Source organism: Onychomys torridus, chromosome 3 (assembly GCF_903995425.1).
Source record: "Onychomys torridus chromosome 3, mOncTor1.1, whole genome shotgun sequence".
Lineage (NCBI taxonomy): Eukaryota > Metazoa > Chordata > Mammalia > Rodentia > Cricetidae > Onychomys > Onychomys torridus.
The window spans coordinates 148,127,022-148,151,991 of record NC_050445.1 but is presented as its reverse complement, the minus strand read 5'-3'; the positions used below and the strand labels follow the sequence as shown (position 1 = coordinate 148,151,991).

At 42.6% G+C, this 24,970-nt stretch overlaps 1 protein-coding gene across 1 annotated transcript; it reads right to left on the bottom strand.

Annotated features, from left to right (window-relative positions):
• Window positions 1–2,187: 2,187 nt before the first annotated feature.
• Window positions 2,188–6,850, bottom strand: Pde6h (phosphodiesterase 6H). Its single transcript, XM_036180339.1, has 3 exons — window positions 6,717–6,850; window positions 4,843–4,883; window positions 2,188–2,264 (listed from the first exon to the last, which is right to left on the bottom strand). The coding sequence occupies exons 1-3, from the start codon at window positions 6,848–6,850 to the stop codon at window positions 2,188–2,190; spliced, it is 252 nt and encodes an 83-aa protein (XP_036036232.1).
• Between the last annotated feature and the right edge of the window lie 18,120 nt (window positions 6,851–24,970).

Here is a 24,970-nt window from a genome sequence, read left to right as displayed (position 1 = left end):
AAGATGCATGATTCCCTCAAGTTGTTTCCTTGGGTGTTCTGCCGCCGCCACAAGAGAAGTGACCAACACAGACCCTTTGCTGCAGTCTGGTTTGTCCACATTATTTCATCTTTAGAAAAAAAGTCCCATCTATAAAGTGAACAAAGTGTGGGCCTTACCCAGCTGGAGAACTAGAGCTCCCTGCCTCAAGGACACCTCAGCAGGAGGAGCAGACCAGGGGTGGGCTGTCATCTGCAGAGCTGATGACTCAAAGTGTCTGGTAGGAAGAAAAGGAGGGGGTGGGGAGCTCCTGCTGGAGGTGGATGCCCACACTCCCACGCTGCCTCCTTCATTAAACACTTCTGCTTTCCAGTTTATATTTTGCTTTCCTCTTCTATTTCTAGCTTTATTGCTAAAAGATAATTTTGTCATTACAAAATAATTCACATGGAGCCTATGGCAAGGGACAATCTCTTGAGTGCTGAGCCCCTCTCCTTTCCATGCTTAGGTGCTGAGGGTCACAAAGCCACTGATTTTACCACTACTATGAACCTCAAACTACGAAACTCAGGCAAATCGGTGGCTCCACATGGGTGAGTTTTATTCCCAGAAGTGTAAAGCAGTTCACTGGTGGAGCCAGGACACAGCTCTGACCCTCTCTTTCCTATCCTCCCTTCTCTGTTCAGTTAATTTGCTCCATTCTTTTACCACAGATTGCAAAACTGAAATGAAGAAATTCACATTCTCAGTGCCAAAGCATAAAGCCAGAGGCCGCATCTGCATTGCACAATTGCTGTGAAGGTACTGTGGAAAGAGCTATGTGCACATTGCCCTTGACACAACATCTGATGTGAAGCAAATCTGCATCAGAGTCAAAACTTCACAGCATATGGAGTTTTCTCATCGATGATTTAAAAGTGATTGGTTATACATTACAGAAAGCTGGTCAGTGGGTATCTGAAGAGCCTGTGACTCTCAGCTGGAGCCACGGGGCAGAATAATTTTAATGAACGAAGGTGTGAAAGGGAGCTTTCTGGAACCAGAGCCCTGGAACAGAAGCTCACATGGTCAGGGTTGCGAGTTTAAGTCTCAGTTTTATCAGACTGCGTCAGAGCCGCAAGCAGCCTCTGAGGTACCCAGGTTAAATTAAAGTATGTGATTTTCCCATTTGCGAAGCAGAATGACTTCCTGACTCCTAACACTAGGGCTTTTTGTGAGCCCTGCACCTACTTCCTGTGTGGCCACGCCTCCTTTAGACGTTTGCATGCGGCGTTTAATGCAGCAACTCTAGAGAGTCAAGATTCCTGACTCCTCTATCCACAGAAGGGAGGACTGCGGCCCGCACTGTTGTAGGGTCCTGCTCTCCCAGCGTGACATGACCACCACCATCTTGAAATCAGAGCAGTGTGATGGCAGCTGTCATTAAAAGACTGGAACTAACAATGGAGCTAAGTAAACTAATGAATTCTGGAAGGAACCAGAAAGGGGCACACGAGGCCTCATCCCCTCCAGGATCTCTAGGCAGCTAACACTTTCAAGGGGGCAAAGGACAGCACCCCTCCACAGTGGTATGACTGCCTGTAAGTTGTTGCTGCTCCTGGAAACAGCCTCTTACTCAGGGTCCTAGAAGGAATCACAATTGAAGTCACCAATTAGATAAATCCAACTTGAGTGGAATTGTTTCTCAGATGTCACTGATGCCCGAGTAGATTTGGAGGTGTTTGTTCAGATCGCCCCAGGTACTGCATTAGTTAGTTAGTTAGTTAGTTAGTTAGTTAGTTAGTTAGTTAGTTAAGAGCTGGTCTCACACTGTAGCTCAAGCTAGCCTGGAACTCACTATGTAGCCCAGGCTGACCCATAACAATCCTTCTACTAGAGCCTTTCCAATATGTTAATGTTACCCCCTAATTCTGCTGCTAATATAGTAGTGTCCAGCCTCCATGTAAGCACTATGGAGAATGCAGACGACTTCAAAGCAGCAGATAGGAAAGTGTAAAGTTTGAAATGCCCCAACAGAGGTGCCTTTTTGGCACTGCTGAAGCTGAGCTACACTACAAGAAAGACCACCACAGTAACTTGTGGGGAATGACCATATATGTCAGAGAAATTCCTTCCAAACACTGGATTTCAAGACTCAAAAAAGATCAACTCAGTAAAAACATGACATCTCCAGCAGATGCTCTTGAGAGCAGCTGTGCTCTGGACCCCTCATATAATCCCGAACTGAGCAAGCTCGTGCAGTTCCAGATGGCTGAATGCTTCCCAGGGACAGATCACCGTGATATCTGCAAGAGATAGATAGGAGAATACCTCAGCCAACCACTCACCTGGAGGAAACAATGCCAGTTATCTACACATATGCCCCTCCATTCCTGGGAAGGCATGTGGAATGGCCCCATAGCCAAAGAGGAAGTGAGCACTCACGTAACTGTCACACACACACACACACACACACACACACACACACACACACACACACCTGGGTATTGGGTTCATTTTGCACTCTCTTTGGGAAGATAGAAGCTTGCTTAAAAAGAGAAATGGGGCCGGGTGGTGATGGCGCATGCCTTTAATCCCAGCACTCAGGAGGCAGAGGCAGGCGGATCTCTGTGAGTTTGAGGCTAGCCTGGTCTACAGAGTGAGTTCCAGGAAAGGCACAAAGCTACACAGAGGAACCCTGTCTCAGAGGGGAGAGAGAGAGAGAGAGAGAGAGAGAGAGAGAGAGAGAGAGAGAGAGAGAAGTGGGGCCCTTTAAGTTGACACAGTCTGGGTGGACTCTCTTCTCACTGATCCAAGGTGAGCTCCCAGGCTTGCTCTTTACATTTCCAGACAGCTGCATCAGACATGTACTGAGAAGCAGCCTCAGAACATCATCTAGTCATGCCCCTGTCAGGGAAGATGGTATCTCCTCCATCCCCATCCCCTGCCCATTTCCAGAGAAGGCATCGCTAGCCAAAAATAATACACTTACATAGAAGGGGCTCAAACCAGGCCAAAGACCCCAGGCCTCCCCCCCCACGATGGAAATCTCTTTTTCTCTTTCCAGTAGGGGAGTTCACCTATCCCCCTATGCTTGTCTAAATGTCCCTGACCACATTACAAAAATTAGTATCTAAGAGGGCAGCTAGTAAGCTTTACAAATGGCATAAGACCTATTTGAGATCCAGGGGTGGCATGTGACTACAAAGATGAATACACTGGTTACGGTGAGTGCTACCATGTATCTAGTGTACTAGACAAGTTCAACATTATATCCACACAAAAACCTTAACTGTTCATGCACACACACACACACACACACACACACACACACACACACACACGTGCTCAAGCATGAACATGCAGCAATTTTACTCACTAATGCTAATACTTAAAAGAATTTGAGATGTCCTTCAATAGAATTCACTCATAAAATGAAATATTATTTAGCAATAAAAATAAAAGAACTATTGGGTCTGGAGAGATAATTCAGTGGTTAAGAGCACTGGCTGCTCTTCCAGAGGACCTCAGTTCAGTTCCCACCACCCATGCAGTAGCTCATCCATAACCATCTACAACTCTAGTTCCAGGGGATCTGATGCCCTCTTTTGGCTTCTGCTGACCCCAGGCACACACATCCATAAATGTAGGCAAATAAGCGTACACATACAATGAAAATAAAGAAATGAACTATTGAAGCATAAGAAGACAGAAGACACTTGAATAAATATTGCTAAATGGAAGAAACCAGGAGAGGAAAGCTAAATACTGTATAAATCTAACTCTATAACATTTCAGAAAATGTGAAAGTAAGACCCAGTAAAAAGTCGTGTGGTGTTCAGAGGTGTGCAGCTGGGGAAGGAAGACATTACCCAGTAGAGGTGAGGGAGTGTTTGGGGCAATGAAACCAATCTATTTGACACAATATGACAGTTACACAACCATCACGGTCATTAGACTCCTTAGAGCCATGTGGTGCCAACAAGCTCCGAATTGTATGTGCTATGGCCTTTTGTCAGGACAGCCAGGTGACTGACAGAGACACTTGACAAGTGCCAGACTTGTGCATTATTATGTCGGTTACCGGGAACTGTGTAAAAGCAGGAGTGAAGATATGAGTTCTCCGGACCTTCTGCTAAATCCTCTGTAAACCTAAAACTTCTTTACAAAAAAGAGAGTCTGATCATTTTTAAACCCGCCTATAGCAATTACAACCATTATCTAATGAAAGAAAATAGTCCCACCAACTAAAAGGATTGCATCAGACGCACTGTGTGTGTATGTGTGTGTGTGTATGTGTGTGTGTGTGTGTGTGTGTACCCCTGTCCTGTTGTTGCTGTGTGTCCTTGTTCCTGGTGCCGTGTGCACCCCGTTCCTAGTGCTATGTGCACCCCCGTTCCTGGTGCCGTGTGCACCCCCGTTCTTGGTGCTATGGGATGTGAGGAAGAGGAACTTGGTAAGGAGTAGGTCGCCAGGCAGAGTGGAAGATCTCTCTAGACCCTGCCCTTTTTTCTAATTCCTCAGGCTGTGGCTTCACACTGGCCCTCAGTCGGCCTCAAATTCCTCTTCTGAAAAATGAAGTCGGAATGGATCAACTCTAAGAATCTTCCATTTCACAAGCCTACAGCTGGCTGTGGCATGCACTCAAAAGCTGTTTAATAAAACAACAGCTATCATTAGACCTCACACTTACTTTCGTTTCCTTTAGCATGTCTTCATGTAGGTAGACACATACTTAAAGGGTGAAATTAAAGCCCCACCTTTCTGTCTTCAAAGGATCCCATGTCATGGGTGTTGTAGCTTTAAACTGACCCTTGAAGCTTGAAGTTTCTGCAAAGAGGAAACTTCAAAGCCACATGCTCACTTAAATGTGTTATAGCTCACCTGTTCCTAGCCCCTCCATGCCTGGGATGTCATCTCCAAACCTAGGCAAAAAAGTAGATGGATAAAAGAGACATTAGCTGAGACCAGAGGTGAAAGACGCTGAAATTACTCCCGGGAAGATTTCTCCATTCAAAAAAAAAAAAAAAAGAAGTTTTAAGTCTTTTATTTGAGAAACTTTAATCCACATTGAACAAGATCCAAGAAGATGTCACTCTGTCAGGGGTGCAGTGTATCCTTAGTGGGGAGTGGTGTACTTTACCTCTAGAGACACAGCATAAGACCAGAGGTTGGCCTTGAACCTGAATTATTATTGATTCTTCTGCATCTCCAGAGTTCCTAGATTACGGCATGAGCTCTCACACAGTTAATGCAGAGAGCTGAAAAGTTGTACGCACCCTACAACTGACTCCAAGCTTCATTTAATGTGGATAATTAATTCACATTAATGTGAATACAAGTTTCATTGTATGTGCATATATATGTCTGTCTGTATGTGTGTCTGTCTGTATATGTGTCTGTCTCTCTGTGGACATCTGTCTGTATGTGTGTGTGTGTTTGTCTATGTCTGTCTGTCTCTGCGTGTGTCTATCTGTCTATATGTGTATGTGTCTGTCTGTATCTGTGTGTGTGTCTGTATGTTTGTATGTGTATGTGTCTGTCTATATGCATCTGTGTCTGTCTGTCTCTCTGTGCATGTCTGTCTGCATGTGTATGTATGTGTGTCTGTCTGTCTGTCTGTATCTGTGTCTGTGTACCTGTTTGTGTAAACACCATGGTGTGCATGTAGAGGTAGGATGACAATCTCATGGTGTCAGTTCTCTCCTTCCATCTTCATGTGAGTAGGCTCTAGGGACTGAACTCTGAACGCTTGGATTGTCTAGTAAGTTCCTTTACCCACAAAGCCATCCTGCCAGCCCTCAATCTTCATTTCATAAATATGGAGATGATTAAGCAATAAGACATTAACATTAGTTAATTAATCTACTGCATTCTGGGAGTCACATTAGGCACAGAATATTAAAGAAAAAACAAATTTTCTCTGAGTGATCTTAGCCTGAGTGAAAAGATATAAATGAATAAATGTAATATAAAATAGCACAAGTTATGGTGGCTGAATGCATCATAATATAAACATGAAAGTGATGACGAAATTTAAGTAGCAGTGAAAGAGAAATTAACATCTGTGGAATGTGTTGAAAATAAAATTTTTCAAAAGAGCAATAGAAAAATATGGAGAACTGAGGAAATAAGACATGAAGATAAATAAAAAAGTCAACAACAACAATAACAAAATAAAACCCAGTGTTCTTTGGAAATGACTGATGGTTCAGAATTCCAGGTTAAAGCATGGGGTATGTCTGCATAAAGGAACAGAAAATGGGGCTGCAGAGATGGCTCAGTAGTTAAAAGAGCTCGCTGCTCTTGCAGAAGACCTGAGTTTTGGGCAGCTCCCAATACCCTGTAATTCCAGTTCTGAGAACCCGACACCCTCCTCTGGCCTCTCCTGGAATCTGCACTCAAACACATACACCCACACATAGACATACCATATGTACACATAATTAAAATAAAGTAAGTTTTTAAAGAATATTTTTTTAAAAGACTGGACAAGAAAAATCTGGAAGGTCAAGTTAAAGATCATTGTGAAAAGCTCTAGTTTCCTTTTAAAACTGGCCATTCTCCTGGGGACTTACAAAGAAAATAACTCCCCCAAAACGGACAGCTTCTGCAAAGATGGGCTGGAGAGGAAAATGGAGGGCAAGGTGGAAGGTTCTGTGAGTCTGCATAACAGCGTGATGGGTATGTTCTCAGACCTAAAGCTATCTGTGGAAACAGAAAATCACAAGCCCCTTTCCTTCTCGTCTTACACTTACCCTTTCACACCTTTCTTGGGAGGCTTGCTCTTGAACTGTCGGGTCTGTCTCTGCTTGAACTTGGGGGGACCTTTGCGTGGGGTAATAGGACCCTGGCTTGGCGCTGGAGGCCCCAGAGAAGTGGTGTCACTCATCTTGGCGGTCCCTGGACGGCTGGTGGTGTGGTGTGGTGTGCTTTCAGGCTCGCTGGAGAGTGGAAGGAAATGAAGATGCTCAGAGTCAAAAGGACTGTGTTCTCATACCTGGGAGCACTTGGAGCTTGGCATTTTGTGTTGATGCAAGCAAACCAGCAGAAAATACTTTTAGAAAATATGCTACAAATCAATGAAGATATTCTGTAGAGTGCAATGGTCTGTCAACTAAGAGATTTTGAAAATGAAAAATATAGTTGGATGAGGGTTGGGGACATAGCTCAGTTGATAGAGTATTTGCCTAGCACACACAAAGACCTGGGTTCAATTCCCAGAACTGAAAAACCAGGACTGATGTTGCACACCTGTAATCCAAGTATTCCAGAGGTAGAGACAGGAGGATCTGAAGCTCCAGGTCATCATTAGCTATATAGCCAATTTGAGGTCACTCTCAGAGACATGAGACCTTGTCTCAAAAAATAAATTTTGATATAGTATGTTTTCCCCCAAAAAAATCTGATAGTATTTCATCATAATACTATATTTCCCCTCGAGGAATCCTGCAAAAAGAAGGGGAATTATCTGAGTGATATGAAGGATTAGAGCAGTTATAGATATTTGAAGCTTTATCTTCTTCCAGCTACCAACTAAAGGATACTTTCTACACCGTGTACTTTGCCTTGGTGTTCTTTGCTTAATCCTCACTTAACTCAGAGACTTTTCACTTAGTTCTGAGGAGCGACAACATAGCCAGCTGGACAGAAGGACTTCAGACCTATGGACAACAATGAATATATTCAGTGGAGCCTGAAACAACATGCAAAAATGGAGGAACAGACCATGGGGATTGGCTAATGCTTTTGTTCTCTAACTCTGTGTCCGGATAGAGATGCCACACATCTCTCAGATATCTTCTACATTATCTCTTGTGCAAACCATGAGCCTATCCAACACTGTATACCCAGAGTAATTTGGCCACAGACATGCCTAGCCATATAAACATAAGCCATAGGAGAAAATATCAACAAAGGCAAACACACAAAATTAAACTTCAAGGCTAGAGAAATGGCTCAGAGGTTAAGAGTACTGGCTACCCCTGCAGAGGATCAGGGTTCAGTTCCCAGCACCCATGTGGCTGCTCACAGCCATCTGTAACTCTAGTTCCAGGGATTCTAATCTCTTTTTCTGTCCTCCAAAGGCAGCAGGCAGGCCTGTGATACACAGACATACATGCAAGCAAAGCACCCATGCACATAAAATAAAATGTAAAATAAATTTTAAATTTTATAAGTTTCAACATTTTTTTCCTTTTCTTTCTCAACATTCAAGAAAGTTTACCTTGGGAAGGAAGGTTCCAGAAAGCTCCAAAGAACTCAAATAGCCTTAACCTCTTCCTCTGAGGCAACTCTTTCCATGACCTAAAGCATGGGAGCTCCTTTGCAGAAGGTGCCTTAATTAACCTTTCCTGGATTATGCTGATGCTCTTAGTGTGACCCTGTCCTTGTCCACCTTTAACTTGGGTTATTTACTCCACCTCACTGGGATGCCCTCTAATGTTATATGTGGGACTTCCACCTCAGAATCTTCTCTTTGGACTTTCAGGACTCTTTGTCCTTACTTCTCCTCCCTATCATGGTAACCATTCTTGCCTTCCAGTTCTCCAACTGTTTGTAGGAAGATAGTGGCCAATCTGTGGACAGTGCCAGGGATGAACCTGACTGCTCTGTCCTGCTGTTGTTACCTTCATCCTTATCCCTGCTGGAATGTCCTTTGTGTGTCCACTCTTCCAGCCTGGAGTCATTTCTCTAGTCTCGATACCTACCATAGCTGTTGGCACGTAAGTGACTTTGCTGTAGGTGCTGTGTTGGTTGAGTGGGTGAATAAATTAGTGAAGGGATTCAGGGAAAGTCCTTGCCCATGAGTGATGAGGTCTGACCTCATGACTTTTCCATCAGACCATGGAGAAAACAGTAGCTGGCCCCACCTCACAATGCCCTCAGTGGCTTTAAGGAGAGCAGTGCCAGCGCCTCTGTTTACTGAAACTCATTCTTGTACAGCGGGCCTCTGTCAACAGGCAAGGTTTGTGCCTCTCCAAAGTGTGGTTGGAAATCCAGGAGGCGTGGTGGGCAACCAGCCAAGGGCAGCATTGCTCTCAGCATGTGTGACCAGTCACTGACATATCACAGCTGTGCCAAAGCCAGAGGGGAAAGCTAGGGACTTGATCTCAGATCAGACTCTTAGACTTTCCAATTCTTTCAAAACAGTAATAAACCATGAGTCCCCTACCTCCAATCTGAAAATCTAATAGAATTGAGATTACTAGCTAAGTAACAATATTTTAGTGAAAATATATTTAAAATTTTATCTATCAGAGATTCCAAATGAGCTGAGAATTTTATATTTTATCTATTGTATTGGAGAAACTATTGTATTGGAGACTGAGTTCAAAATATAAAGGATTAAGGTAACTTCCACAGGTCAAATCACCCTCTGGGTTGTGTGGTTTAAAATTCCTGCTCCACAAAACTATGTGTCCTTGGTATGTTTCAGACTCTTTTCTGACCTCCTCTTCATAAAATGAATCAAAGAACATTAAAGAAGCTAATAAAAACATTGTATTTGAAATGAAGTGTTCTATATTAGGAATTCTATACTAGACCCTTACAAAGCCAAGAAAGCCCTATGAACAGACCCATGGTTTGTAGTCATTGTTTTCACTCTTTACTGTTGGGCTCTTCGCTCTTGGTGGGCCCACCCAGCTCCCAAATAAATACATGGAGTTTTTCTTTCTTATGAATGCCTGGCCTTAGCTCGGCTTGTTTCTAGCCAGCTTTTCCTAACAAATTTTCCTGTCTACCTTTTGACTCTAACCTTTCTCTATTTCTGTATATCTTTTCTTTACTTCTTATTCCATTGCTGGCCCCTGGTGTTCCCCTCTCCTTCTCCTTTTCTTGCTCCTTGATCTCTCTTCCTAGATTTCTCCTCCTATTTATTCTCTCTGCCTGCTAGCCCAACTAGCCTTTCTCCTGCCTAGCTATTGGCCATTCAGCTCTTTATTAGACCAATCATATGTTTTATACAGGCAAAGTAACACAGCTTCACAGAGTTAAACAAATGCAACACATCTTTGCATCATTAAACAAATGTTCCACAGCATAAAGAATGTAACACATCTTAAAATAATATTCCACACAATGGTTTCCAGATGTGTTCACCTCTGGAGTCACCTTTTCCTCAGCCAAGTGCTAAAGAGTCCTTGCCCTGCATTTGAGTGGACTGTCATCAGTCCTTATTGGTGGCTCCTTCAATTGCCCCAACTATTAACTGATTTCTGGTCTCAAAATCCTGCTTTAAGATGCCTTTTTTAATCCCTTTGACTTCCCATAGCATACCCCAGAACTTAAAAATTGTACTTAATGTTTCTATCTCCTCATGATACTTCCTCTGTGGCATAACTTCTCTTGTATGTTTATGTAGTGTTGAGGGTGGGCCTCCAGGCTTTGACAGTACTCACGTGTGCTTTAAGTTTAATGTGCTGTATGAAGAGGAACCAGGCTGGAAAGAGGATGCAGTGCTTAAGAGCATGTACTACTCCTCCAAAGGACCAGAGTTTAGTCTCTAGCACCCACATCATGTGGTTCATAGCCACCTGGACCACCAGCTCCAGGGATTTCCAATGCCTCTGGTCTCGAGCATCCATGACCTTCAGGTCCATGATCCCATGCACCAACATGCACAAATACTCACATGTACATACATACATTTAGAATTAAAAATAATAAAAAGTAAAAACGAGGACTCCTCACAGACTTACAGAGTAGTCATCAGGCTTAACCTTGGTGTTTGCTCTGTGAATGACTGCTGGTCTGTGAGCTACATGTGGATGCTGCTGCAATTTAAAATAGCTGAGAAATCAGACTGGTCTTCAGAGTTTCTGTCACACACTTACCCTCTAGGTCTCTGCAAAGTCTTTGGGAAGAGACAAATACGACCTTTGCTTTCCTTGGAAGAGAATTCTATTGACCATAGATATCACCAAAGGCTAAGGTCACCCTGGCTGCACTTCCTAGGAAATGTGTGCTTCCCTTCTATCCTGAAACTGAATGTGCCCTCACTGAATATCAGACTTGGATTTAGTTCACACTGTGTCTCTCCAAGTGTCAAGGGATCCAATATTTTGTGAGATAACCCATGTTCCTGTGTTTAGTGCAATGCTTATCCTTCCTGTTTCTGAGGTTACAAAATGCTCTTCCGTAGAAAGAGGTGGATGTGGCAAAGTGATGTGTTGAGGCACAGCATGTGAGGTAGCTTAGGATATGTCACATTAAACCCAATGCAGCAATGCTTAACTGTGCAGAATGACAGAGGATAATCATTTGTCAAATCTCACCAGGACAAAGCAGGTGTGGAAGGATTGGCACAGGCTTCCAGATGCTGCTTCACCACCCAAGACCTCCAGATCCTTCCAGAAAAGACATTTCTGAAGATGGACTGACTCATGCTCAATGAACTGAGAAAAGGGTAGACATGGGCACTAACTAAGTGTTACCAGGGTTGCTCTGAGACAGCGAGAACTAAGTTAGTTGAAGATCCAAGAAAGAACCAAGGCAAGGCCACTAAAAGACAATCCAGAATGTACCTTGCTTCAGAATAGAGCAGAGAGACATTTTAACCTCAAAGGGACAAGACAAGGCCACCCACACTGCCCTGCGGCCACCCCATGCTGCTTTCTCCTTATCCTCACACTGTCCTGTCACCCTCAAGTTCATCCTGGGAGTAAGGAACTATTTGTGCTGTGGTTGTGTAATGCCCCAGATCCATCCTTTCCCAGAAAACTGTTTGCCAGGAAGCCACAAACAGGGAGGGTCTCACTAGGTTCCTTGTGAACAAATTCAGTAATCAAGGTTTGCAGTGAACGGTAATAACCACGATTCACGCACTAGTTTGTCACATGACATTATAAAGAGGTTTGGGTGTGTTCTGTCCCATGTTCAACCCCAACTTCAGGTCAGGCCCACAAGCCCAGAGTGTTCTCTTCTTGTGTGTTTTTGTTTTACAGCCAGATCAACCCTCCAAGACCCTTTAGTTAGTTATTATTGTGCTCAAACTTACCACAAGTTAATAAGTCAGGGAGCTGAACGCTGTTCCTGTAACTTGTCCAGTTGCCTTTTCCACAGCACTCAAAAGGATCTTTGCATCCTGATTTATCCCTCTTGGCGCTTAAGCCCGACGTCATAAGCTTAGAAGGCCAAACAGATGCAAAGAACATGGGAGGAGCTGAGGTGAGACAGACTTAGCTGTTTCCTGATAAAGGAGCTCTTACCAAATGAGAAGGGCCTCCTCTAGCAGTGAAGAAACATGAAGTTCACAGAGCACAAAGTGTTGATAACCTGCGACAGAGGCTCAGTTTGGAATTCAATGTTATTTGTGTTTCTCCATTACCACTTTTGGTTTTTCCTGAACCTATTTCTCCTTGTGCTTTCACACACACACACACACACACACACACACACACACACACACACACACACATGAGAGCCATCTGCCATGTCCTCTACCATTGTAAGGATGCTGTTTATGGAGGCAGTGAGGAAGAGTGCAGAACAGCGCTGGCTAAGCGACATTGTGTGCACTTCCTCTTAGAGAAGAAACTTGAAGATCAATCATTGTGAGCTCAGTAACATTCGATATAGCATGAGTCCAGGAGATTGCTAGGACCTTAGAACAGGTGACGTTTGAAAACCAATTGTGAGATTTTCCTGTCTATTTTCATGATTTGGAGGCTTTCTTTCAGTTATTGCAACTCTAACTCAAAGCACATCTAGCACTTTGTATTAATTTGTGCATGGCTTTACATGCGTTTTAAAGGCTCATGGGCCTTTCAGCCTTTTTGCTACATTTATTATAGAGAAATTCAGTGACACATTCAAAATTGCTTATAAAGTTGGAAGTAGTGGGGAGCAAGGTGGACACTTGTAACCCCTTGAATCTTCAATGGTCTCTCAACTACATCATAGCAACTCAGACAAGGAATGAGATGCATATTTTCTGTTCGCTCCCTTCCTTTGTCTTAGAACTAGAGTACACCTTCCTCAAATTTCTACTTGTTAGAGAATCACTTTCCTCAAGATTACAGAGCTAGAATGCCAATTTATCCTCCCAAAGCAAGGAAAGATTCTTAACCTGCAGCCCCAAGCAGATTACAAGAGTAGCTAAGCAGCTTAAGAGTTGTTTATATGCTTTCTCGTGCTCTTTACCAAACAAATTAGAACCAGCAAAGTGCTTAGTCCTGGGCTGGGGCCCTCTGCTCTCTCCTGAGCAATTCCATGATAATTCATGTCTGCATTTCTATACACCAGGCACAGGGAAGTTTGGATCATTACTTGTTGGAGCCTCAAATATTAGTCTCCACTTCCTCAAAGAAGGACTTAATACACAAAGGCAGTGTGAGTGTGTGTTCCAGATCATTGTCAATCAAAGAGCAGCACCCTGGAGAGATGATTAAGCATGTAAAAGTGCTTGATGTCCATGTATGAGGACCTGAGTTCAAATATCCAAAGCTGTGTAAATAGTGGGCATAGCTAAGTGTGTGCCTATAACCACAGTACTGAGGGGGATGAAGCAGACAGGAAGAACACTTGGGTTTCATGACCACTAGCCAACCCCAGGCTCAATGAGAGACTGACTCATGGGGATGAAGCAGAGAATGACAGAGCAGAGTACTTGACATCCTTCTCTGGTCTCCATGTGCATAGGTATGTGTGCTCACATACAAACATGCATGTGCTCACACACACACACACACACACACACACACACACACAGAGAGAGAGAGAGAGAGAGAGAGAGAGAGAGAGAGAGAGAGAGAGAGAGAGAACTTCCCAGGTAGGCTTTCAACGCCTGCTGCAGATTTACTGAATCAACCTGTATTGTATCAAGTCTACACTGATTGTTTGCACAGTAGCATTTGAGAAGTGCTATTCCAGGCTTGTGCACAGGATTGGAGGCATCACTTGTTTGCTCTGTGTGCAGATTCTCCGCCTTCTTATGTGTAAAAGGAGTGATTGACAGTGCCAGGGCTGAACTTCCAGCATTCTTAAGAAAGTCCGTGGTCCTGAAAGAGGATAGAAGGCTAATTTTTTTCTAACTTTAATTATCATGAACTTTTCACTTGTTGGTGGTGGGTAAGCACATAAACATATATTTAATAGTGAAAGTATGAAATACAACATGAAGTTTCAGAGCTTCAGAATGGCTATTCTAACCACATAGAATTTCCTTGAAATGTATAGACATTGGGTCTGGTTAATTTGGGCAGGGTTTTTCTTTTAATTGAAAAATACCAAATAAGGTTTATTATCAAAAATAAAAATGTTAATAAAACATTTGAGAGATGGTGGACTGACTGGAGGCAAGTCTTGGGGTTCCAGGAATAATGTAGCTGTCAAGTTCCTGTGTTTTCTTTTTGCTTCGTGGATCCTGACCCATGTTTGGAAAAGTGCAACAAGTAACAAAACTCCACAAGAAGTGAACATGTCTCTCCACAAGCCAAGTGAGCGGCCCAGCCAAACAGAAAATAGATTAAAAACAAAACCACTCTCCTGTAGTCAAACATCAAATAACAAAACTCCACAAGAAGTGAACATGTCTCTCCACAAGCCAAGTGAGTGGCCCAGCCAAACAGAAAATAGATTAAAAACAAAACCACTCTCCTGTAGTCAAACATCAAATAACAAAACTCCACAAGAAGTGAACATGTCTCTCCACAAGCCAAGTGAGTGGCCCAGCCAAACAGAAAATAGATTAAAAACAAAACCACTCTCCTGTAGTCAAACATCACAGAAGAAAACTTAACGAAGATGGAGAAGAGCCACCCTGGCTCAGCTCCTCTCCATCAAGCCAATTGTAATGGCCCCTTCTTTGTTCTTTACCTAAATGGTGTCAGAGAAGTTCAAGTGAAGAATTTGAATTTTTTAACCCTCCATTAAGCAATAACAAGACACCTAAGGAAATAAGTTTAAAAATCTGATGCATATTTTGGAGTTAAAAAAAAAAAGACCAACATAACATGTATTTAACATGTGGGCTCAGCCACAGAACAGAGAACATAGCAAAGGACCAATGAGCTTAAAAATAGGGCTGTAGAAATGATCCCATGTGAAGAAAAGTGAAAAATTTAGCAAGACAGTTTAACAAAAACTCAGAGACCTGCGAGACTGAACAACCCAGCATCATCAGCATCTATGGAGGATGGTGGCAAGGAATAGGCTGAAAGGGAAACAGAAGTCCTTGGGTGATAATTTCACAGACTTGGTGAAAGACATACACACTTGGAATTAAGAACCTTGCAAACCCCAATGGATTAAACTCAAAGAAATCTGTGCCAAAATAGATCATAACCAAGCTTCAGAAGGCTGTCTTTCAAAACTGAAAAATATGGAAGCAAAATACCTTATCTTTGTTGGGTAAGTCACTTAAATGTCAGTGGGCTTCTCACTGGAAACCAAAAGGATTAGAAGGCTGTAGACCTTTCAAGTTCTTAAAGAGAAGACTGGAGACCTTAAATCCTATATGAAGTAAGTGTATCCTTCTGAATTAAGAGGAAATAAAGACACTGGGAGGCAGAGGAAGATGAAGCATGTGTCCAACCAGAAAATGGACACTAAAAGAATGACTGGAGTGATTAATCGAAATAAAAAGAAAGTTTGGAACACCTGGAAAGAAAAGAACAACAACAAAAACAAAAGCAAACAAAACATATACAAGGGGAATTGTAGAAGGCAAAGGACCCTGACCCCTTCAGCAGGGCTGGGTGGAGGAAAAATAATTGGCTAGCGTCATTTTAGAAGACTTCTGGTGATGCTATGTCTGATCTATCAACCAGGAACTCTAAGCAAGATGACCAATCAGCACAGAATTCCTCTAAGAGAATTTGGATAGGCAACATTCTGAGATTTTATATAAAGAAGTAAAACTGCCAGGAATCTCACTGATGAAAACACAGAGAAGGAAGAAAAGCAGAAGTGTATGGGAGGGCGGAGAGACCATCAATGGTTACAATGATAGGTGATTCACATTGTGTTAAAAATCTATACCTTCCAGTTTTATGGATAACAGTCTAGCAAGTCAGAACCACAGCACTAGAGAGTAAACCAGAGGTTAAACAAGCTGGTCATTACTGCAAAGGGAAAACAAGAGGGATACTTTGAGGGGTAGGCAACATGGTACCTGGATGCACAGCTGATAGGGATAGGCAACATGGTACCTGGATGCACAGCTGATAGGGATAGGCAACATGGTACCTGGATGCACAGCTGATAGGGATAGGCAACATGGTACCTGGATGCACAGCTGATAGGGATAGGCAACATGGTACCTGGATGCACAGCTGATAGGGATAGGCAACATGGTACATGGATGCACAGCTGATAGGGATAGGCAACATGGTACCTGGATATACAAATGATGCACATGACAACACTCAGGTATACCACCAAGAAAAAAAACTATTTTTGTTCTTTTAAAATTAAATACAATAAGTCAGAGTTTTAGGCCATGTCCTATACATTTGTAATCTTTAGCATTTGATCCTTTCTGGTAGATGGGGAAGGGCTGTTGATCCTACATAAGGAAGTCATTACAGGTCAGGTATCAAGTAATTAAAAGTTTAGCTGTGCTGTAAGCATCTTAACTTCAGCGCTAATCCTGAAGCTTTCTTTGATGTTTCTTAAAATATACGAGAATTAGAAAACACATGTTTTGAGTGCCCTAGACAGGGTTTCCCACTTTTACTAATGCATATAGAGCCCGAGGGGAACATACAACCTGGGTCCCTCTTTTCCCTAATGTCCCACATTTTGAGTAACTATAATAGAATTTTGAACCTTGGAAAGGGGTAACTTGTTACTTTAAAATGTGGTATTTCTCTTTTAGAAAAGAGAGTTTAGAAGAACATTCCAACTCCTTCCATGAGGTTTGATTTCCCAAAGCATCAAATCCGAAAGAGATGGCAAAAAAACTGACATGTACAAACCAGTATCTTTAATGCATTTATACACAAAAATGCATAGCACATCAAACATAGCAGAATATGCAAATAATAATACACCATCAACAAATGTATTGATTGAAACCAATCGATATAATCCATCATATAAAGAATAATATACCATAAACAAATGGGTTGATTGAAATCAATCATAATCCATCATAGTAACTAAATGAAGACTAAATTAACTAAATGACTAAAGAAGAAAAATTGTATTATCTGTCAGTTGATGAAAACACTGGGGGCGGGCAGTTAACAAAAAACAAAGGGTGTGTGAAGAAGCCATATGAATCCTTACGAGTTGTTTATCAGGAGGCCCCAAGGCTCCTAAACTCCTCTTGGTCACCTCCCAGAACTGCATGGCAAGACCCTATGGCTGAAGACACCGTGTGCCTTGGTTGTAAGCTATAGAGAAGTGAAACTGAACTGAGCTGGAAGCTTCCCCCGGCTGGCTGTTTTCCAGAATATCTGGAGGTGCTATGAAAGCTGCTGGAGGAGAAAAGGCATGTGTGGTCTTACCCAGATGTGAATCCTACAATGTACAATACCAAAGAGGCAAGGTTTGCCCACTGCTGTGATAGTGGTACAACTCCTATGGGGGACAACCAATCGCTTTCTAATTGGGGTCTAGACCCACTCCAAAGGAAGGCCTGGCTGTACACTGTGCTGAAAATAAGAAACAGTTGAATATTCAGCCCTAAACAAGAAATTTATACCACCCCTCTAAAAGATAAGGACTATGAAAAACAAAGCATGAAAAGGCTTTAAGAGCCTGATCATAGGGAAATGAGCTATCACATGATATCTTCTGGGAGACAACAGCTGAGGTTGCCTGCACTGGCCCTGGCACAAGACTGGCCCTGTCCACAGCCAGCCATGTATGATGGAGGGGCTCATGGGGCCCTACTCTTCTCCACTAAATTATTGGGTACTGATGAATTCTGGGAGGCGGTGGTGAAGGGAGTCATTATCTTCAGATATGTATCCACTGGTGAACATCAGCCTCCATAGGATAGTTCCATATCTCTAGTTACCCAGATTTCCCTAATTAAACTCAGTGGGTCACAAAATGAAACAAAAAATATTGCCGGGTGGTGGTGGTGCACGCCTTTAATCCCAGCACTCGGGCAGCAGAGCCAGGCGGATCTCTGTGAGTTCGAGGCTAGCCTGGGCTACCAAGAGAGTCCTAGGAAAGGCGCAAAGCTACACAGAGAAACCCTGTCTCGAAAACAAAAATATATTAATGCCAGAAAGATACTTTTATAGAGGATGAAGGGCTTTCAGGGGTGGGTGGAAGTAAGAGAGGAGGGAAGTAAGAGTGTTCTGAATATATTATATACATGTATGCAAAAGTCCGAGATGAAGTTACTATAGTAAAAAGTATTTGGCAAGATCCCAAAGTCTAATGTAATTAAAAACAAGACAAAGTCAGCAAGCAAACCAACAACAAAAACTCTCAGCAAAATCAGAGTAGAAGCATTCTGAAATGATTCTGCAGATCAGTGAAACACTAGAGAATCCAGATATATGCTCTCGAACAAATGTTCAGAATTAGTTTTTGAGCAAAGTGCAAAAACAAGGCAACAAAGGAGGGTAGCTTGTCTAGCAAGTTGTGCAGGACCCTCAACACCATGTCTAAGATATGCAGAGAACAAAGCACTATTAAAAATAATCTTAACCTAAGCTTCACACATCTTCTTCACTCCAAATTTCACACCTACACCTCGCACCCTGTACAGGCATCTGCTCAAAATGTATCATAGACATAAATGTACAACTATGAAATTTTTAAAAATTATTTCTTTGATTTTTGAGATTATAATTGCATCACCCCCACTTCCCTTTCCTCACTCCAAAACCCCCATATGCTTCTCCTTTCTCTTCTTCAAATCTATGCCCTCTTTTTTCATTATTGTTGTTACACACACACACACACACACACACACACACACATACACACACTTTTATAAACAAAGTGAAGCCGTCTTGGGACTGTGAGTTAACATACCATCTGTAGCCACAGAAAGTGATCTGTTTGACCTCATTAAAGTTAGAAATGCCCACTCTGTTAAAAACAAACAAATGAACAAACAAACAAAAATCTTGATGATTTAAAGAAAAATGGCACTGGGAGATAATATACACCAATCACATGCTTAACAGGGGACTGGTATCTAAAAAAAAATGAAGAACTCTTAGTCCGATGTGTTGGCACACACCTTTGGCTCCAACTCTTGGGAGGTAAACGTGATGGCACACACCTTTGGCTCCAACTCTTGGGAGGAAGAATTAGGATAGCATAAAGTTTAAGGTCTTTGACTATATAGCATGTGTGAGACCAGCATGAGTGGAAAGAGACCTTGTCCCAAACAACAACAACAACCTCTTGAAAATTCAGTATTAAATGACTAAACACAGCCTGTCTTAGTAGTACAAACCCTTAATCACAGTACATAGGAGACTGAGACAGGATAGAAGTTCAAGGCCAATCTAGCTACATTGCATAACCTTGTCTTTTTTTAAGAGACAACTACAATAAAAATATATTAAATGTTTAACCTCAGTCACTATCATAGAAATGAAAATTAAATCTACACTGGGATTTTATCTCACCCAGAAAACAATCCCAAATGCTGGTGAGAACGCACAGAAAGAGGAGGAAGCTTTAGACACCGCTGGTAAGAATGTAAAATAAAACAGTTTTCTGGAAGTCAACATGGAGACGTCTCAATACACTAAAACTTGTGACCAGGCCGTACCACTCCCAGGTATTAGCTGAAGGACTCCAAGTCAACAGAACACAGAGACATTTGCACATGAGTGTTCACTGTAGCTCAGTTCACAACAGTTGCCATGGAAACAACCTAGGTGTCCATCCACTGAGAATGGATGAGGAAAATCACACACACACACACACACACACACACACACACACACACACACACACAGCAATTGTTTCAGCCATAAAGAAGATTAAGCTTTGACATTTGCAGCAAAATGGATACAAATGGAAATGACTACATTCATCGAATTAAGCCTATCAAAGAAAAGCATTGCACATCATCCCTCACTGTATATCCTTGATTTAATAAACATACATAAAACCACGTGCAGATGACCTGGAAGGAGCGGTGAGACTAGAACAAAGAAGACCAGCCAGAAGGGCAAGAAAGAGGAAGGACAGCAGTGGGCGGGATATACTCAAGGCACACTATGTATTTCATGAAAATGTCCTGAAGAAACCCACTATCGTGTACAATGAATACATGCCAGCTAAAAGCATCATCCAAAAGGCAAACAATTCAATTAGAAAATGAACAAAAAACATAGACACTTCACAGAAGAGGATTCATACATGACAAATACATACATTGTTTACTGTAGCCCACACTAAAGTGTGCATCAAAGCACAGAAAGAGATGACCAGTGGTAATCCCTAAAAACTGGAGATATTCAGTGATGGCACGATGTGGAGAAGCTGGACTGCCTATGCACTGCAAGTAGAATGGAGAACGTCCCAGCTATGGTGCTTGGTGCTGGAAAACATCTGGCAGGTGTTTTTCTAGGTGTTAAACCAAAGTTGAACTTTAGTTTAAAGTTTCTAAAGTTAAACCCGGATTTACTATCCAACCTAACCATTGCCTTCCTAAGAATTTATCTAGGGAATGGGAAATTTAGTTTCACTCAGAGACTTGTGCACAAATGTCCTAGCAGCTTTATTCATACTCGTCCCAAACTAAAAACTGTCCAGTGATCTGACAAGTAAATAAACTATGGTATGTTTGTGCCACGCAACATTGCCCAGCCCTGGAAGAAGCAGAGTACATACACAGACACACACAGACACACACACACACACACACACACACACACACACAAACTTAGATGAGCCTTAAGGGAATTATGCCAAATAGAAGCCAACTTCAAAAGTGTACACAATTCCATTTGTGAAGTAGTCTTGAAAAAATTATAAATGTAGACTAGGTTAGTGGTTGCCAGGGATTTGGGATGGTATAGGAGGAGGTGGGTATGACCATCTATAAATGAAACAGATAAAGATAACAAAAAGGTAATGTTTGGTTGATGATGATAGTTTATATCTTAATCATGGACAGACAGACAGACAGACAGACAGACAGACACACACACACACACACACACACACACACACACATGCACATAAAGACACATACATAACGCCGGGCGGTGGTGGCGCATGCCTTTAATCCCAGAACTCGGGAGGCACAGCCAGGTGGATCTTTGTGAGTTCAAGGCCAGCCTGGTCTACAGAGTGAGATCCAGGAAAAGCACAAAGCTATACAGAGAAACCCTGTCTCAAAAAACCAAAAAAAAAACCAAAAAAACAAAAAACAAAAAACAAACAAAAAAAACATACATACATATACAGAGAGAGAAAAATCTGAGTAAGTGTTCCATGTTGTACTAGTGCCAATGTCCTGCATTGAATCTGGACATAACTAATGAAGATGTTGACAGTGAGAGACAGACACAGCCCAAGAAGAGGCTGTGTGTCTTTACAGTGTGCTATAAACCTATCATTATTTCAAAAAGACAAAGCTTTTTAAAAAATCCACTCTAAAGTATTCAGCAAGGAGACAAAGAAACATAACACAGAAGCAGTCAAATCCATGTTTATGCAAAGCTTGAATGTAGGTGGCCTGGGTCAGCTGGCATGATTGTTCTGGACTCACTTCTTTCTCCACCCCCTGAAGCCATCCTGCCCTCTCCAGCTCCTCTTCCTCTTCCCCTAGCCAGGTACCTACAACTTCCCCTTTCATAGATTCTGTTCCCCAGTGTATGATCCTCTTACACTCATCCTCCATGCTTGTTGATAGCCTGTGGTCAGTGTGAGTAAGGCTCTAGCCCCTGAGAGAGCAGTGAATAAAACAAAGTCTTTGTCCCAGGAGAACTCTCATTCTTGGGGAGAAATGGAAAATATGTATAAAAATTTTGGATGTTTCATTTCATAAATGAAAACAAATATGAATGGTTGGAGAGCACAATTTTTATTGCATTTATTTATTTTGGGGAGAGCATGCATGCTATGGCATGTGTGTGTGAACAACCTGTATGAGTTAATTCTTTCCTCCACCCTGTGGATTCTGAGGATAGAGCTGATTGTCAACCTTAGCAGCAAGTGCCTTTACCTGATAGGCCATCCCTCCAGCTTCTCACTATTTTAGATGTGTGGTTAGAGAGGACCTCTTTGGTGGCTTAATATTTGAGTAGAATCCTAAATAATGACAGGAAGCAAATTATGTATGAGGGTCTAGGAAAAGACACATTCCTACAGAGAGAATCAGTCTCCACACTAGGAGACAATTTCTTATGGAGAGACTGCAGTGGAGTAAACAGTGGCCAAGTGTAGGGTATGAGTTTAGAGTAGTCAGGGGACCAGATACGAGTGTATTAATTAGCTGGTGCCTGTTGTGGAATATTAGTTTGAGGTGTGTTACATTCATTTATACTGTGGAACATTTGTTTAATGATGCAAAGATGTTTTGCATTCGTTTATGTTGCATTTGTTTAACTCTGTGAAGCTGTGCTACTTTGCCTGTCTAACACACCTGATTGGTCTAATAAAGAGCTGAACAGTCAATAGCTAGGCAGGAGAAAGGATTGGCAGGGCTGTCAGGCAAAGAGAATAAATAGGAGGAGAAGTCTAGGCTTAAGAGGAGGAGAAGGAAGGAGCAAGGAAAGGGGAAGGAGAGGAAGACACCAGGGGCCAGCCACCTAGTCACACAGACAGCCAGAGAGTAAGAAGGAAAGAAAGACATATAGAATAAAGGAAGGTAAAAGCCCAGAAGCAAAACCTAGTTGTAGCACGAATCTTAAAAGTTCTTATTAATAAAATCAAACCTGAGGCCAGTTATTGGGGTGAATGCTGGAAGATCAGAGAAGCAGAACAAGCCACAGCTTCCTCACTTCACCAGTTCCTCAGCTGGTCTTGTTTCCTCAGATTGCAAGCTTCTGTGTCCTCATCCCAATGGCTCTCAGCTGACCTGTTGCTTGAAAGCCTGAAGCTTAACCAGCCAAATGCTTCTTGTTTCTGGTCTTCATGCCTGCCTTATATATCTTTCTCTTTCTGCCATCACTCCCTGGGATTAAAGGTATGTGTCACCAAGCCTGGCTGTTTCCTATGTGGCCTTGAACTCACAGAGATTCACAGGGATTTCTGTCTCTGGAATGCTAGGGTTAAAGGCGGGTGCTACCACTGCCTATCCTCATGTTTAATATTGCAGCTGTTCTGTCTCTGACCCCAGATAAGTTTTATTAGCCTGCACAATATTTCAGGGAACACAATAATACCATACCTAGTTAAAGAGAAATGGGATAATTTAAGTTAGAAAAGTTGGCTAGAAACAAGCCAAGCTAAGGCCAGGCATTCATAAGTAAGAATGAGTCTCTGTGTATTTATTTGGGAGCTGGATGGTGGGCTTCTAAAGAGAAAACAAAAAAACTACAGGTGCCGCATGAGAAACAAGCCCCACCTGGGACGGGCAACAGCTTTCAACAATAATCATGTTATCTTTTCTGAGCATGTCTAAGGGTCAGTTCAGGGACACAGCTGGGAGGCTCCTGTCCAGGGTCTTCGACGGTAGCAAGCTATCATCCAGGGCTATAGTCATGTGTAGCCCTGTGATTCACTTCAGAATAGCTCACTCCTACAGTTTGGGAAGAAAGCTGGAGTTTCTCTCCCTATGGACCATTCCATAGGGTCCTAAGTATCATTATATCATAGTACCCCATTTCCCACTAACTGAGTGGTACAAGAGGGGTCAGAGGAAGGGGCATGATGTCTTCTATAGTAAAGCCTCGGAAGTGACATACCATCACTTCTGCCGTATTCTATAGGTTACACAGACCAACATCACATCTGGTATGAAGATCAGGATCATTGGGGCAGGTCTTGGAGATTGGCTGACACAACCAAACAACCTCCCTAGGCCACAGGAAGGACTCCATTTACCCATCCTTTTTTGTTTTGAGACAAGATACCATCCATATCCTTCTGATCTTCCTGCCTCCACCTCCTGAGGTTTGAGGTTAGAGTCATGTACGACCATATCTGGCTTGTGCAGTGCTGGGGATCAAACTCAGACTCCATGCTGGTGGGCAAATAGTCTACCACCTGAGCCCCACCCACAAGCCCCATTTATTCTAAATGGATACATGGTCCCTAGCAGCTTGGAAGACTCGTGGTCTTGACTCTGTTCTGAGTGCTGTAGGGCTAGTGTGGAGACAGGAATATATGAAGAGGTGCTCTGGAGATCCAGCTGAGGTACAGTAGAGGACCAGGGTGCCAGCAGTAGTTAACAGGCTATGAATCTGAAATAGAGCTCAAAAGAATTTCTGCAAGCTTGGGAAGTTTTTTCTTCACTCCTTCTGAGTGATCTTGTCTGCTTCTTTGGTTTAAGTGAGCATTTCCGTCACCATCGTAGTTAAAGCGACAGTGCCTTCTGCACTGGATTCTTGGCTGGAACTGTCTGACCCATTCTGAAGCTCTGGCTGAGACAAGTGGCAACGATTTGCCTGTATGCTGTGCCAGGTATCAAAATCCAAGCTTGATATGTTGTCTTGTGTGACAGAAATAACCTTACCAACAACATCTGAATTCAAACTCAACCCTCAGCAGATCCAAATGCAAGCTGTTATTTCCACCGACACATCTGTCCCTCCCTTCCAGTGGCTGGGACACCAAGGACCCTAACAGGAAGTCTGGAAGTTGTCTGATATCCATGTGTTCTTCTTACCCTCATCCTTCACATCCGTCAATCACCAAGTCTTGCCAGTTTCTCCTACATATTCCTGAGATCTGACTTCCTCTGTGTCAAATGCTCTGGTCCATGCCTCAAAACTGAATGGATCTTGTGTACAAACGATGTGAAATCCAAAGTGTATCATGTTCCTCCATCATTTCCGGTGGTTGTCTACCACTGAAGGCATGAAGCCTAAGTTCCTCGTTAGTGTGGCTTATGTTCTAATGTGGTCTAGTGTGCTCTATACTCTGAGCCTGCCCTCTCAAACATAGTTCCCATCCTTCTTCTTCAGGC